Source organism: Apis mellifera, linkage group LG1 (assembly GCF_003254395.2).
Source record: "Apis mellifera strain DH4 linkage group LG1, Amel_HAv3.1, whole genome shotgun sequence".
NCBI classification, from domain to species: Eukaryota; Metazoa; Arthropoda; class Insecta; order Hymenoptera; family Apidae; genus Apis; species Apis mellifera.
This window is the reverse complement of record NC_037638.1, coordinates 230,065-246,571: the sequence shown is the minus strand read 5'-3', so window position 1 is coordinate 246,571 and position 16,507 is coordinate 230,065. Positions and strand designations below refer to the sequence as shown.

At 38.1% G+C, this 16,507-nt stretch overlaps 2 protein-coding genes across 10 annotated transcripts in view; both read left to right on the top strand.

Moving 5' to 3' along the window:
- Positions 1-572: 572 nt before the first annotated feature.
- Positions 573-4,646, top strand: LOC410772 (RING finger and SPRY domain-containing protein 1). 3 transcript variants are annotated; one of them, XR_003305810.1, is made up of 13 exons: positions 573-885; positions 969-1,020; positions 1,264-1,589; positions 1,731-1,896; positions 1,982-2,164; positions 2,241-2,307; positions 2,474-2,614; positions 2,708-2,823; positions 2,894-3,037; positions 3,115-3,332; positions 3,411-3,671; positions 3,757-3,922; positions 4,006-4,646. XR_003305810.1 is itself a non-coding variant. In XM_026444102.1 (12 exons), the coding sequence occupies exons 3-12, from the start codon at positions 1,375-1,377 to the stop codon at positions 3,842-3,844; spliced, it is 1,599 nt and encodes a 532-aa protein (XP_026299887.1). In that variant the 5' UTR covers positions 573-885; positions 973-1,020; positions 1,264-1,374; the 3' UTR covers positions 3,845-3,981. The 3 variants fall into 3 exon arrangements, 2 of the variants coding, with proteins under 2 accessions (XP_026299887.1, XP_394248.2); XM_026444102.1 differs by lacking the exon at positions 4,006-4,646 and having other exon boundaries at positions 973-1,020; positions 3,757-3,981; XM_394248.6 differs by lacking the exon at positions 4,006-4,646 and having other exon boundaries at positions 3,757-3,981.
- Positions 4,647-5,263: 617 nt separating this feature from the next.
- Positions 5,264-16,507, top strand: part of LOC726544 (serine/threonine-protein phosphatase 4 regulatory subunit 1) — a 106,419-nt gene continuing 95,175 nt past the window's right edge. For 2 of the 7 annotated variants that reach the window (XM_016910803.2, XM_006557380.3), the window contains exon 1: positions 5,266-5,413. The gene's annotated coding sequence lies outside the window, so the exon portion shown is untranslated. Of the gene's footprint in view, positions 5,414-16,507 lie in introns of all 7 variants that reach the window. The other 5 variants (XM_006557381.3, XM_001122271.5, XM_016910793.2 and 2 more) reach the window with 4 other exon arrangements.

Genomic DNA, 16,507 nt, shown 5'->3' with positions numbered 1-16,507 from the left:
TTCTTTCATTTTTATATCTCTATCAATTAATTTTATCTTTCGAATATTATACGTAGGAATAATAAAACTAAACTTTTACAACTTCATTATGTACAAACATAAAGTAATATTTGAGATAAATTTTATTCGTAAAGATTCTAAAATATATCTTTTTATACATTTATGATTATTATTAATATTGATATGAAATAAAAATGAAGTAATAACAGTTGTTTAAAAAAAACTTCTTTCTTACTTACTAATATTTCATGAAATAATGTAATTCTTAATTTTGCATATATATATTAATTTCTCAATTTGTTTTTATGATAAAATAAGATTTCTTATATGCGTATAAAATTATATATAAACTATTCTTATTGGCATATTATTAAATATTATGTATTTATGTATTATGTATATATATATGCATATATTGTTCAATTGAAGAATTAATTACAAGTTACACAATTAAAATTCGTATACAAAATTATATGAGAAATCTGTCAAAATATTTTCAACGCCATTATCTAAGTGATATATTGATAAATATTTTATTATCAGTTTATAAAATATTAATTAAATAAAACATTAAAAAGACATATTGACGTAGAAGGCTTATCTCATATATGATTTAGAATTGATCACCTCACGTAAAATATAGTATAGTTCGTGTATTCTCTTATGTTAAGATTACTATTTTGAAGATTATCGAGAACATAACCTAAGGAATATGATTTAAAATATAATATAAGTTTAAATTTTTATTTTATTGCAAAAAGTACAAGATGGATATGATTTTTGAAATTATTATGTGAAATAGATAATCAAGAAAAGTTGCTTAGAAATTAAGTAATTTTGTTTCTAATTTGATAAAAACATAACCAAATGACAGCTTTCAAACACGTATGTAATATTTAAACATATATTATAATATATTATATTATAAATTATTTAAACGATTATTATTAAATTTGTTTCATTTTCAGATAGGCTATCTTGACTTATTTAAAATTATAATTGTAAGCTGATTTTTATTCGGTAAATATTTCGATCAAAATTGCATTTATCTATATATTTAAAAAAAAGAAACAAGAATATGAATAAAAATTTTAAATTTTTGTAATGGAATATTATTCTTATGATTCTATATTTTTAGTATGTATTGTAACAAAACTTGTAATTATAAGGAAGTTTAATCTTCAAGGTTTAATCTTCTATTTATATGTGTAAATTTATATTTAATAAATATTATTATTTTAAAAAAAAACACATTGTTTTCAGTTACATTGGATACATCAATTAATAATACACATGTTACATGATTGTGTAAATATTACTTAATGAATATATGTGATAGAATATCTTTAAAAGTATCTTTATAAACGTGTGGGAATGGGCAATTGCTTGTGCAAAGATATTCCTGAAGAACTTGAAGTACATCATGGACATAATCATGCAAATACTGAAAATACTATATTACCAGAATCAAATGTAGGCACAGTTGCCTCTAATGATATGAACATTACAACTTTTAAATTTCCAACTTCAGCTAACATTGACAAATTAGTACTTGAAACTCTTGGAGTAATTGGTTCTCTTGTTGATAAGTGAGTTTTATAATAATTATAAATTATTTTATATATAATAATTATATATTTATTATTACTATGTTAATATAAATATAAATTAAAATAAATTATATATCATTTATTGAATATATTAATTGATTATATTGATATTATATTCAGTGAGCAAGAACCACCACCTGCACTGTTAAAATTACATGCTATTGCTGATAAAGAAGATGGATGGATACAAGTTGTGAGTTCAATGGTTAATATTATTCCTATGCATAATCCACTAGGTCCTTCGGTTATCACTCTTTTATTAGATGATTGTCCATTACCATCAAAGGTATAATTATTATTTCTTTTTATTATTACTTATTATATTACTAATTATATTTAAAACTTTTGTCATAAATATTTTAACTTTTTAGGAATTAGTTTTACGATTGTCACACATGTTTCAATTATCTCAAAAACTTGGAAATATACAAACCAGTGCAACTCAGCAACGTAACATCTGTGTTGTATTGGGTTGTATAGCAGAAAAATTAACTGGCCCCAGTAGTATTGCTATATTATCCGATGAAACTTTGGACTATCTTATTTCAAATCTTGTAAGTGAATGAATATCATTTATAAAGTATAAAATCTATTAAGACAATTTCATTTATAATTCATATGTTATTTTAGAAGGAAAATATTGATCCTTATGTGGTACTGTATTCATTAATAGCTTTGGAAAAATTTGCACAAACAAGTAAGTATTAAAAATAAATAATAAATATAAATATAACATATAAATATAAATTAATATAAAATATTAAACAAAATAAATATTGAATATTATACCGTGCAATATTTTATACAAATAATAATAATTTTAATAATTTATATTTTAAGAAAATAAATTGTATTTATTTTAGGTGAGAATAAAATAACTATAAAAAAACGTTTAATGGCAGAAAAACCAAATCCATTATTAGAATTGGAAAAATGGGCAACAGAAACTCATTATGTACGTCGTCAAGTAGGTTTTTGTGCGCGATGGTGTTTAGATAATTTGCGTAAGTAGATATGTATATTGTATGATATATAAAATAAAAATGTTTTATAATGGAAAATTGTTAAATTAATAAATATTATTTTTATTATTATAGTTATAATGGAAGGTAGAAAATATTCTCATGATTCAGTTGATATGTCTGGTATTAATGTAATGTTAAATACAAAAGATGTAAGCGAGTACCTGAAAATATCACCTAATGGCTTAGAAGTAAGTTTCGTAAAATATATATTATATTATAGAATATTTCTATTATTCATATTTTTCGTCATATTTTTAGGCTCGGTGTGATGCATATTCATTTGAAAGTGTAAGATGTACATTTCAAGTAGATTCGGGAATTTGGTATTATGAAACACTTGTTATAACTACAGGTGTAATGCAAATTGGATGGGCTACTAAAAATAGCACATTTTTAAATCACGTAAGCATTTGCGTCCTTAATATAATGCAAATGGTTATATTATATAAATTATTATATATTATATTTTATTATTATAGGAAGGATATGGCATAGGGGATGATGAATATTCTTTGGCCTATGATGGTTGTCGTCGATTAATTTGGTATAATGCAAAGAGTGAAAGAAATCATGATAGACCTTGTTGGAAAGCTGGTGATATTTTGGGTTGTTTATTAGATTTGAACAAATTGGAAATAATATTTTCCATAAATGGTGTACCATTGAAACCATGTGTTCAAGTTTTCAAAACAGTACGGTATGTATAAATTAAAAAAAAAAAAAAAAAAATTGTGAAATCTTTTCAAATATATAATGAATGTTTTAAATATTTTAGGTCTGGATTTTTTGCAGCAGCTAGTTTTATGTCATTCCAACAATGTCTTTTTAATTTTGGAAATGTACCATTTAAGTATCCTCCTACCGATCGCGAATATAAAAAATTTAACGATTATGCTAGTTTGAAGCCTGAAGATAAAGTTGTGCTTCCTAGACACATATATCTAGATCAATTGAGGAAACTTAGCGTTAGAGAAGATTCATGTACATTGTGTTTTGACCAAAGAGCTTCAGTAAGATTGCTACCTTGCAATCATAGGTATTATATATACATTATTTTTTTTTTTTTTTTTTTACACATTATATCAATTATCTTGTTAAAATAAGAATAAATTTTATTTCAGAGGATTTTGCCAAACGTGTTCGAATCAATTGATAGAGTGTCCAATGTGTAGAGCTACAATCGAAGAAGTAGCAACCGATAACACATGACATCACATAAGCGTATCAATATTTAATACTCTTCCATTACCTTTCTCATATTATATAATTCTCAGGAATTGTCGCGAGGTAATCACTATTGCAACACATCGCGTGTATCACATATTAAATATAGTTATAATATTTTATACATTTCTTTTCTTACAATACAGTATTTTAAATCAAGAGAAGGACTACAAATCACAGAAAGCAAAGTTGCATTTAAATATCACATCTCTGAGATATATCATTTTGAATGTTGCATTCATATACGTAGATATAATTATATATAAATTATCACATTGCAAATTCAAATTACAGAAGAATATCACCTTCTACTATTTATCGGCTGTGCAAATTATTTTCCCTAGGTTTTACCTAAGTATGCCTTACATCTAATTAAATATTTAAAGTAAAATAGTGAGATAAAATTTAAATATTTTTTTTACGCTATACAGATTAGAAACAAAGAATTTGCAATTTACATCTGAATTGCTACGAATATACATTTCCAATTTAGTATTTGTGACTGGTTCACAAATACATATGTAGTGGACACTATTTTGTCTATGAACGTGAAATTCTTTTCTGTTAAATTATGAAAATCTGTATCACATGTCAATATCGACAAACAAATAACTGAATTTGTGCTGTAATGTAAGATTGATTTTAGAAAACTGTAAAATATTAATATCTTGTAGTATATGAAAAAAAATATATATATAAATATATATATATATATATGTGTATGTATATATATATAAGTATATATATATAATCATATTATATTCTTATGAAGATATAAAATGTTATCATATGTATAACTTTGCAAAATTTTTCTATAAATTCTGCTGATTTTCATTCATATTCACCTTTCCTATTATTTACGTTATTAGATTATTGTTAATTATATGTTAAAGTTTATACAAATTGTTCCATCTTCTATATATATTTTTTAATTTATTTATATTAAACAGGTATCGCTTTACAATAATTTAATTATTAATCATATACGATCCATTTATAATATAAAATTTGATTTCTATATTTTCAATAAACGTAATAAAAAATTAAAAATTTGGTGAATAAAAATTTATATATTGTATATATAACTTGCATACTCTGTATTTTATTTAGCAATTATAAGTAAATCGTAATAGGCATAAAATTAACTTACTTGATAATTCTGCTGAGTCTTTCGATGGTTTAATTCTTGATCTGATTTTTTTGATTAAACTAATATCTTTGATTAAATTTTTTTATCATATTAGAAATTAGGAAACAACGAGTATTACAATTACTTTTGAACTAAAAAAAAAATAAGAACCGTTGAAACGAGAATTAAAATTGGCAATATATCGATATATCTGCAAATAATGAGAAACGATCTCTCGATTTGAAAAGTTAATCGCGTGACCACGAGAGTGCGTTGCAGTTTGTTACAACATGGCGGGTGAGTGAGTGCCTGTGGATCGAACGAAGCTGCCCAAAAACACGAGGGATTTTCAGCTAACCCGTGGTGTTTGTGGGTTTCAGATATATCCTACATCCAGAAAGAAGAACTGGACGATTCTGACGAAGGTGAGTACTGACACGGAAATACATCTTTCATGATTGTAAACGTGCGTGAAAGAAGGGGTTGAGTATTCGGCACGGTGGCCCCACCATCGAAGCATGCCAGTGTCTAGCGTGCATGGCGGTGGCGTGGTCGTAAACTCATGCCCGTCTAAATACATTTTATCTCGTATAATTTTCATGTTGGACGGGCTTAGTAATTTTATTGTCATCCATTACAATGCAATTGAGACACTTTTGAACGGGTGTCACATTACAGTTTGGCTATAAACCGTATGTCACGCCGTGATTCTCACATGCGCGACCAGGACACGAGAGTGTCTCGATGGCGTTTTATCGGTTAGGGGGCGCCACAAAACGTGCCGCGCTGTGTTTACCTCGACCGCAGGCTGAAAAAAGAAGAAAACAGAAAAAAGGGCACGCGGTCGCTTTGCATCCTCATGTATTGTTCCTATCTCTTTCCACCTCTTTTTCGCATACGAAACACGATATATTTTTCGTATATATTTCGATCATTATTCTTGATTTATAATTGACGATATGATGCGACATTTAATAGATACACACAATGTCTTTCCTGGTAGGATTTTTTTTATCGAGTTTCTTCTTCCATTTATATTATAAAAATAAATGAAATATTTTAATTATTTATATCACTAATTTACGTAATACACGTAATATATTACAATAAAAATGTTTTATTCATATAGATATTACAATTAAAATATAATTTTTTATAAGATCAGCTTTATACTTGTAATATCAATGCACGTAATTTTTTAAAACGGATTAAATCAAACAAAAGAAAAGTATCCTGAAGGACTGAAGTAAACAGATTAGTTAATGCGCGGTTATTCGCCTATCGGGGTTACTGATCTTTCGACTTTCATGTATTTACTAGTGCCATCTGTCGTATATAAAACTAAACTATATTATTAACTTTCAATACAATTTTTTACGTATAATTTTAAAGTTTCTTGGCACATAATCGAAACATGTAACGAGATATCAAAATATTTATAGTTCTTCGTATACTCGATCGGTATTTGATGATTTATCATATGTTTATGCAGAGTGATAAAAAAAAGATATTTTTTAATTATTAGGATAGAATAATTTATTTTTATTAAATAAAAAAAGAAATTCTATCAAACATTAGTTACGGAAAATGAATATTTTCAAATAATTTTTTGTTTTCGTTAAATCGAACGTTTTCTTTCTCGCTTAAAGAGCTATCTACTGCAGGTAAGATATCAAGCGTGTATGGAAATGAAAGAAGGATATGTAGAAAACTTCTTCTGTAACCAGGAAAAGAAGAAACGATAAGATAATCTATTGTCTTTATTAACAATAAAGTTAATTTCCAAAACGAGAAAATCGTTTGCTTTAAATCATTGAATATGAGAATGTTCTTAATTTTGAAAATATTAATTTTTCGATTCGTGTTTATCAAAACTTTTTTTCCTCGTTTAATGATTATTATTTGATACGAACACTTTTTCTCGTTATTTCATTCATACATGAATTTTAAATTTATTTCGCAAAGTGTAAGACAAATAAATGCTAATTGATATTCGGACTTTCGATGAAGATTGTGTTCTACCTATATAGGATAATTATCTTTCTTTATTTCTTTTTCTTTCTTTTCTTATATATACGTTCTTATATACATGTACTAGCAATCTCACCAACTGTTGCTTTTAACTAACCCATAGTTGGTTCTAATCGACTTTATCAAACATTCCAGAGGTCGTTTATCAGCTTGGCTTACTTATATTTCCAAACGCGACTAGATAGAAAAATATTTAAGTCTGTGGTGCCCTTCGATCCTCGAGGCAATAACCCGATCTAGATCGCATCGATCACAAGATAATCACACGAATTCTTATCGATGATAATTGAAACGATTCATAAAATTCCTTTCATCTTTTTATCGAATAATCTTAGTAATACATCGAATAATACACGATTTATAATGATTCGTAATCACGTAACGATTCATCTAGATTCTTAGAAATCGTTAAATCGAATTACACTCGTACAGGTTTTTTTTTTTTTTTTTTTTTCTCCTTTTTACGCGAATAATCATTTGCGATTCATGACTCGTATATTCTGTTTGGTGACGTGCAACAGTAGCACATGACGCACTGCTTCCTGATTCATACTTCCGACTCTACCATTCCCTCGATCATCGACTAGGCGCACATGGAATTTTTTTTTACGACTTTCGTGCGTGGCCAATTTCGTTTCGGATCTCGTCAAAGTCACGTTTCCTCGAAAATCGTTTTCCACGAACGACGAGTAACTCGACGGATTAGCTCCGACTTGTATTTCCAAACATCGATAACAATGGTCCTCATCGTTTCACGTCCATCCATGTTACGACACACGATCGGACACGTTTGCTGAATTTTTCGAACTCTGACATATGGCGATGACTACACGGGGGCCACACGACCAGCGATAGTAATCAGTCGCGATTATGCAAATGATTCGGTGACTGGCTGTGACAGCTAGCGGGCCCGACGTTTCTTGGGTATCAATGAATCCTTTTTTTCATTCGTGCTACTATACATTGTCATCGTTTACGGCTTGCTTCGTGATTTTTATCTAGTTACGAAATATTTTCAAATTTGCGATCCGATTCATGAATATACTCACGATGGACTAACATAGATATAGAAGCTAATAAAATATCTATCTTTTTTTTATCTATCTTTTTTTTTTATCGAGTATTTGAAATACGATAAAATTTTTATTGCAACTATACGCGAGAATCGTTACATGTTTTAGTTTAGATGCGAAATTGAAATCGAAGCGATACACATATATATAACAAACTCTGAAATTTATCTGGTACGCGATAAATCGATGTCAACTTGGTTCTCGATTCGCAAAGGTAGGATTTATAGATCGGATACACGTTAGGAGGCGTAGATGTAAAAAGGATGATGGGGGGCCGATTACAAACGCGGACTCGACGGGATCGATCGAACTCCAACAGGTACGAAAGTTGAGCGAATCCTTGCGAAACATTTGCCGCGAGAAAAGAAAAAGAGCAGTCTATTTAACTGGTGCGTACGTTGCTCCCTGTTCTGTGTTTGCGTTTATCGGCAAAGTGATCTCTTTCTCTCTTTCCTTTCTTTTCTTTTCTTTTCTTTTCTTCTTTCTTCCCTTTACCATGGTACGATGTCGACAACGGGCGAAGAGGATAAGAGACGAGTAAAGAAAAAAGAATAAAACGGGAGAGGAAGAGCCATAGGACGAATATAGAGAAACTTTAATTTCTTGGCATTGTGAGGAGTTCCTTGCCCTTTCAGCCTTTTCAGTTCGGTGGTCTGTTTTTGATAGGAGGCCACGTCGTCTAGACACACCGGGGGTTGCCCGGCTTTTATAATCGCAACGAAATGCACCCCTCCGTGCTCGACGCAAAAATACCGGTTTTTTTTCTCCCGTTACGTTTCTCTCTCTTTCTCCGCTCTACTCCTTCTCTCCCTATTTCGCCAACGTTGAATCTCTCTCTCTCTACCCCCTTGGCCTCGTCACCCCTTCGTTTCGTAGCGACGTGCCGCCGCGTTACATTAAAATGATTTATTCTCTTTATTAAATTCGCATTCGAGGCTACGAGAGCGCATTCTCGGCTCGCGTGAATCGAATCTCGAGACCGGATACAGGCCAACGATGTCGCTGTCTCTTTCGGTGGCGGCGACTTGTCTGTGCTCGGATCGTATACGGAACAGGCTTCCCTCCTCTTCACCGAGAAGGGTAGTCAAAGGTCACGGATATAAATTTTCGTCCTTTTTTACCTCGAGATACTTAACGTATCGTAACGATTCTCGATGTAACCTCGATGTGAATCGGTTATCGTCGAAGATTAGTTAAAAAATTTGAACGACTTGAAATAGAGATATGAAGAGGAGCGATGAAAGTCGCAATTTTTGAGAAACAACGTTCTAACGAGAGAGAGAAAATTGATCGTCCATTGATCGTAAGGTTGCGCAAATTGAACCCTAGTTGAGGGAAACGCGACGACCCAGAGGAACGGAACGGCGGAAGCGAGCCGAGCCGAGCCGAGCCGAGCCGAGCCGAGCCGAGCCGAGCGGTGGCGCCGCCTCTCGTTGGAACGGACGCTCGAATGGCGGCCCGATTATTACATGACATTCCTCGAATACCATCCAGACCTCCCTCGTCTCCTTCGCCAAGCGTAAGCTCCTTCTCCTCCGTTTCCCCTCCGAATTTCTTTCTCCGTCTTTCACGTCCTCGTACGATCCGATCCCTCCCCTCTCTTTCTCGCCCTCTACGGAACAGATCTCGAAGAGGCGAAAAGGCTCGGGGCTCCAAAATAGGCCCGCGATACGAATGATAAAAGCATCCCCTTCTGCCTTCCTCCACAGGCCATTGCCTCCACCCACGCCGCTTCTTCCCCTCGATCCTCCCCTCCCTCTCCTTCTCTCTCTCTCTCTCCCTTCGAGTCGTCTTCGCTTCCTTTGCATCCTGCCGTCGCGGAGGAAGCACGATCGAGAATCAGCCGCGCCCTGTCGAGAGAGAAACACACGAGAGCCCGAACCGTGATATCCGTCCCATATTTTCGCCACCAGGATTAAAATCGTAATAATCGAGTTTGCTCCTCACCAATTTTTCCATCATAGGGTTAGTTAGTTACTTGGTTTCTTATTCTCTCTCTGTCTTTTATTTATCACGAATAAATTTTGTTTCTCCTTTCTTTCTTTAATTTTCTCGAAAAAAAACTTTCTATTCATCGCGAACCCGATTTTCGAAAGGATTTATCTCGAAGGAAGAAAAGGGAAAAAAGTAAAATAGACGTTGTTCGTTAAAATCGGGGAAAAATTCAGACGAATCGTCGGGACTCTCGTATAGATCGGTCGTAGAAAACGAAAGGCACGTTAGCGCAAATAGACAAGAGGACGACGTCGGGGGACGTGGCGGTGGTTGCGAGCTATGCGATCGATTCGTGGCCGCCTTCTATTGTCGCTGCCTCTGTGTGTAAGGGTTTGCAGTAACCCTCCCGGAGAAGGACGGTGGCTGACATCCCCCTAGGAGAAAGGGAAAAGACAGCGGGAGAGAGGGAGGGAGAGAGAGAGAGAGAGAGCGAGAAAGCAGCGGTAGTAGAGATAGTACGATTTCTCGTAAGCCACGAGCGAACCCATTCATAAAGACGGGGCCGTGACTAACGAGTAAGGAGAAACGAGCGCGAGTTTGCCTCTCTCGCTCTCTTTCTTTCTCTCTCTCTCTCTCTCTTTATCCCCTCTTCTTTACTTTCATCTTCCCCTCTCTCTCTCTCGTATCGATTTCCTTTCTCCATCGGGTTCTTTCCTCCTGGTGTTATCGCACTCGGTAACGAGTCAAATTTTTCCTTTATTTTTCCTCCTCGCTCTCGCGCTGCGAAACGAAACAGGGGTGGAGTGGGGGTGAGGGCGAAGGAGGGAGAGAGTACTTGACCCCTCTCGCGCCTCCGCGTGATTTCACGCCGATGGTTAATTAAAAACGCTTTCCCGCGACGAAATTGATAAACGAGCCACGGATACGGCGAATCGATCGCTGGGAGTAAAAAAAAAAATAAACCCCTCTCTCGTTCGATTCATCGATCGGAATAGATTATTCGATTCCAATTTGATTTCCCTTCCCCTCCTCCTCCCGTTCGGCCGCGCTTTTTGCGAGGTGATTCCGCAAGAAACCGTGAAGACGCAGGCACGCAACAGGAACAACATCAGAGATGTGTTTCCAGCATCTACGGATCCGCTTCCGCGTTCCATCACGTGGATCGACCTCCGGGAAGGACGCGACGTTTCATCATCGATCACGATCACGATCGCCGTTGCTCTCTTTTTTTTTCCCCCGTCTTTCGTTCCCCGATTCTCGAAGGAGGACCACTCTTGCCACTGCTCGTCGATGCCATTGTTCCCCAACCCTATCGGTAACGGATCGGAAACAGTTCTCCTCTCGAAAAGCGGAGCGCAGAATCTTGTCGCGGTCTAAAACGCAGATGGTAAAAGCGTCTTTTCCCTTCCTCGATATTTCCTTCCATTTTCCATTCCTTTCTTTTTTCTTTCTTTTTCGTAATAATTCACTTTCGTTCTCGAATTTAACCGAAATTGTTAACCCTTGAAACGGAGGGCGCGAAAACGTGCGCTGCGCTGGTTATCTGGACCGGGAAATATCGAGATAACCGTTGGAGAGGAACTTTATTACCGACACCGACGGGGAAAGTTTTGATTGGGTTGAGAAAACTCGTTCGCGAAGGGATCGATGGATACCTCGGAAGCGGAAAAGCTCCATGTAAACTCGCCTCCCACCCCCTTCGCCTGCGTTCGGCCTTGGCCCAACGTTCGATCAAAACCAACAGCCCTTCGCTTTCGGCCATCGCGCGGGAGGGGGAGGGGCGGAGGGGCGGTAAGGGGCGAGGAAAGGGAAAAACAGAGGGCGAGAGAGGGGAGAAAAAAAAAAAAAAAGAACGATCTAGCTAATTTTTTCTACCGCGTACAAGGGCAGTGGGACACAACCAGTGCTAAAGCGCCACCCCACCTTTCGCCCATTCACTCGCCTTTTAAAGGGATCAAAGGTAGCGTACGCGTCCAACCATTATCTCTCTGAAATCGTTGGCCAAACTTGCCTCGTTCCCGTTGCTTCGATCTTCCTCCAATCTTCTTCCCGCTCTATCTACGTTTACAAACAAAACGTTTCCTCCACCAAGGATCATTTCCTTCCCTTCTTCGCGATTCATCCATTTCGTTCGATTACGTTCGGGGCAAGATAAGTCTCGTTAGTCTCCCTACGAAAATACGAGGGGGCTTCTCTCTCTCTCCCTCTCCCTGTAACGAGAGGGTTAGGCAATATCCCGTACGCTCGCATCCTCCGCATTCCACTTTTATCCATCTTGGTTACATTTTACGCCGGTGGAATATCTAGTTACCGATACGTGATCGCGTAATTATTACCGTATACGTGACTTTCGAGGACTGGAGGTGAACGTTGCGCTCACGTAGCTCACGCTCGTACATCCGATTTCGCTATCGAACGAGCGTGCCGAAGAAATAAAATCGGCTCGAAGGGACGAAAGCTCGAGAGCTCGAATAATAGCCACGATAAACGCGCGTATCGATAAATATATCGTACGAGCCTGTTTCGAAGAAAGAGATGTCCCGTTAATTGAATCCTAAAGGAGTAAGAACGACGATCGGGTGACCGGGATACGAGGCATAAGAAAAGAAACGGTGTATAGAAACGTATATAACTGGTTGCTGCGTTATCAGGTACGTTGACAGGAAGAGAGAGAGAGAAAAAGAGAGAGCGGGGAGGAGAGGGGGAAGAGCAGATAACGAGCAAGGATGTCGTAACATCTTCTCCTCCTCCTCGTCACCCTCGATTCCTCCTCTCTGTTCCTCAAATACGAAAATAGGCAGCGTGTTCAGCCTCGTCTCCCGTATACAGAGACAAACACGCCTTTTGTCTTCGTTCTCTTTTTCTTGTTTCGGAGTGGAGCCGGTCGGCCGATTAGGCAGCGCGTGTAAACGTGGAAACTAGCTTCTCAATGGACGAGCCTGGCATTCTTCGCCTCTTTTTCAGCCACGTGTCGTTAGTGTGTCGCGCGTATATGCATTCCACGTGTGGGATGCGCGTAAACCGTAAATAAAATTCCAGCCGGCGGACGATGATGATGTATCGAAGCCTCTGCCACTACTACCACTACTACTACTATTACTATTATTATTACTATTATTACCACTCTACCCTTCCACGAAAATTCGTCGCGCTCCATCCGTTTTTCCATCCGTGGTATATGACGGAATTAATACAGGATACGACCCGTTGGGACGAAGTTATTCGGAAACGAGGCGAGGCGGAGGATCGATTCGCGAAGTCGCGAAACAAAATAGCACGGTCCGTTGGATGGTGTTTCGTCACGAACGGTACGAAGTAATTACGTCATCGCGCTCGTCTCGCGCGTCGATGTTGGGAGAGGGAGCGAGAGAAAGAGGGAAAATCGATCGGGACCGAACGTCATTTCGTGTATTTTTAAAGCTTTGCCCCCCCCCCCCCCCCGCACGATCGAAACGGCGGGTGGCGAGTGACGAAAGAGAGGCCGGACGGACCATGGGATCGAGGTCAAAGCTCGAAGCGGTACGAGAAATTTGGTCCCTGGAATGCGCCGGTTCCCGCGCAATTGTTGCGACAATTTAACGCCGTTGTCTCCATCTCCTCCTTCGTTATCTCGCCAACAAGTTAATCTTTATAAATAGCTCGAGCCACGGTTATATTTAATCCTGACCCTCGTGGTCGTCGTTTCCACGTTGATACGTCTCTTTGCCGCCTCTCCTATTCGGAGCCACGCGTTCCCCGATTTCGGAAAATCACCCAAGTAGCTAATTTCCACCATTTTATTCGGTCGAAGGCGCAAAATCGGGATACGGGCGACCGTCTCTCTCCACCCGTGACCTTTCCACCCGATTTCTGACCCGATTCGCTCCTCCCCCGAAATATCATCCGTTCGAACTAGAACGCGTTTCTGAATAATGGAAAAGGTTCGCGCGAATATCCATCCATCCGACGTTTCGCTCGAGACCTGTTTTTATCGTCGTTACCCTCTATCCTCGCCTCTCTCTCTCTTCGCCTTTTCTCCACTCCGTTTCTCGCTGTTCTTCGGTTAACCTAAATTCAGACGCGACTGCCGATCGATCGGTGTTACGATCGTTTCTCTCCCTCTTTTTTTCCTCCTCCTCCTTTTCTTCCTTTTCCCTTTCTTTCTCGCGTTCGTTCGTTCGCGCAGTTAGTCACGCGAGTTTCTCCACGCCGCGTCGAGAAGAGAGAAAATTTCGTTCTCGTCTCGGTATATTTCGATTTTTCGATCCTTCCGCGGAGGGGACGGGTTTCCTCTCCTCGAAGAAACTCGAACCCCGATGAATTTTTTCTTGGCGAGTCGAATCGATTTTTGGATCGGGCACGTTCGTTTTCCGTGGCGAGCGCGCTAGAAAAGTCCGTACGAATTAATCTTGGAGCTCGACCGACAATAAAACCGGACTGTCCTTACATTCCTGGGCAGTGTGTCGCCCGCTATTTTAAGCCCGGAGTTTAATAAACTTACGTCTCTTAATTAGACCTACTTCTCTCCTCCTCTATCATCCTTTCTCTCTCTCTCTCTCTCTTTCTCTTTCTTTCTCTCCTTCTCGTTCTTCGCGTCTACGTCCGACCGTTGAGAATGGTTGACCATCGAGCCTGTTCGATCGTGCCTCTCTTTCGCGCTCGAAAAGTCTTCGACTCCATCGATCGTATCTCCATTTTCTTTTACACGATTCTCTCGCTCTTACGAATTTTATCTTTATCCTTGTGCGCGAGAGATCGACGATTTTTATATTTCAAAGATACCGGTAGATAGACGAGCGAGATTAGATTAGGCTTTTACTTCACTACACCGAGAAAAATTGATCGATACGCCGTAACCGTTTTAACCGTCGTATAATACGATACGAAACGTACGTCCTTCGGATTGTTCTACTTCCTACAATTTTCCCTTCCCAATATAAATAATATACGTGTAATATATATTTAGAGAGAGAAAGAGAGGTTCATAACGGAACGAACGAATGATAATTTCTCGTTTTCAAACTTAAAATAATCGTGGACACGCTGGTTCGAGCGCTGTGAAAAATCATTCCCGATATTTATACGCATTTTGTTTTCTCCTCGCTTTTTTCCTCTCTCCTCTCCCTTCGTCCGTCCGTCTCTTTCACCGTTCCGCTCGCAACGCAACGCGAGTTTACGTGTACGTCGTATTACGGCACTGCGCAGCGTACGCTCACTGTTCTATGATACAATCAATGAATGACTGACTGCGTGCCGTGACGTGACGTGGCTGCGCTGGTGACCGTGATGACTTATCTCGAGCTCTTTCCCTTTTGCTTCTCGTACACGCGCGCGTGTCGCTCCGACCGACTTGAAACATTTTTACTTTTACGAGAAATTACTCGTCGTCCATCGAGTCGGATCGATCCCGATCGAATCGAGGAAAAACGGAAATGGTTGCGAGAAAGTGTGAAAAGTATCTTGCAAAAAGAAGAAAAGGGAAGGGGAGGGATATTTATTTGTTCGAAAAAGGGGGCCAATTTCCGCGGGGAAACAAATTCTCGTGCCACGAATTCTTTGCGCGAATCGTTTAACCGAGTCTGGTTTCACCGCGAACGGTCGAGAAAACGAGCGAGAGAGAGAGAGAGAGAAAGCACGGGTTCTTCTTCTCGCTTCTATATTCGTCCGTTTCTTCTCTCCTTCTCGTTTCATCCGGTGCACATTAGCGACGTGAAACGTAGGTTCGCCACGGCAGACCGCACGCCACGATGCAATCAATGAATGACGGTGTGGCGCGGCGCGCGCACTGACCGTGATGACTTTTCTTATCTATCGCTCTCTCCCTTCGAACCTCCTTCGTACGCTCTCTACGTGCGTTTCTCCTCTCTCTCTCTCCTTTCCCAATCGTTTCCAGCTCGCTTCCAACTCCCCTCTTTCTTACTCCGATTCCCTTCTTTTCTTTTTTTTTTTTTTCCGCTCTCGTCCACTCTCTTCCTGACCCCTTCATCCGGTTCGCATTACGCACCGTGCGTACGAGAAGAAGGAAGCGAGCGCCTCCACCCTTATCGATGCACGCTCGAGGCGCGTCTAAAAACGTTCCTCCTAACGACGGTGTTGTTGGACTTGGTGAATTCCCTGAATTTTTCGCCCCTGAATCGGGGCCGAAACGCGGTCGATTGATCGGGGGGAGGAGGGGAGAGTAGGGAAGGCGTGGTCATCGAGATGATCGAATAAAAAATTACGCGGTTTGTTTATATCTGTAGCTAAAGGATACTGTCTCCTTCTCTTTCTCCTTCTTCTTCTTCTTCTCGTTCTTGTTCCTCGAATCGAACAAAGTCATGATTTCGCATAAAGCAGGTCTAGGAATATCGATTTCCTACGGAGGATGTATTTCGATCGTCGACGATTCGTAAAGCGTACTCCTCTTACATCGGCGAATAAATTGGCGAAAATGGGAAACGAATCGATGTAACGGGAGAGATACACGCGTGATCTTTGATGCAACTTGTTTTCGAAACTCGT

What these genes read in the sequence shown, in the direction of transcription:
- LOC410772 (XM_026444102.1), top strand. Translation starts at nt 1,375, where the DNA reads ATGGGCAATTGCTTGTGCAAAGATATTCCTGAAGAACTTGAAGTACAT. An exon ending in ATTGGTTCTCTTGTTGATAA is followed by an intron (nt 1,590 to 1,730) that starts GTGAGTTTTATA and finishes TATTATATTCAG; the next exon opens with TGAGCAAGAACCACCACCTG. An exon ending in GGAAAAATTTGCACAAACAA is followed by an intron (nt 2,308 to 2,473) that starts GTAAGTATTAAA and finishes TATTTATTTTAG; the next exon opens with GTGAGAATAAAATAACTATA.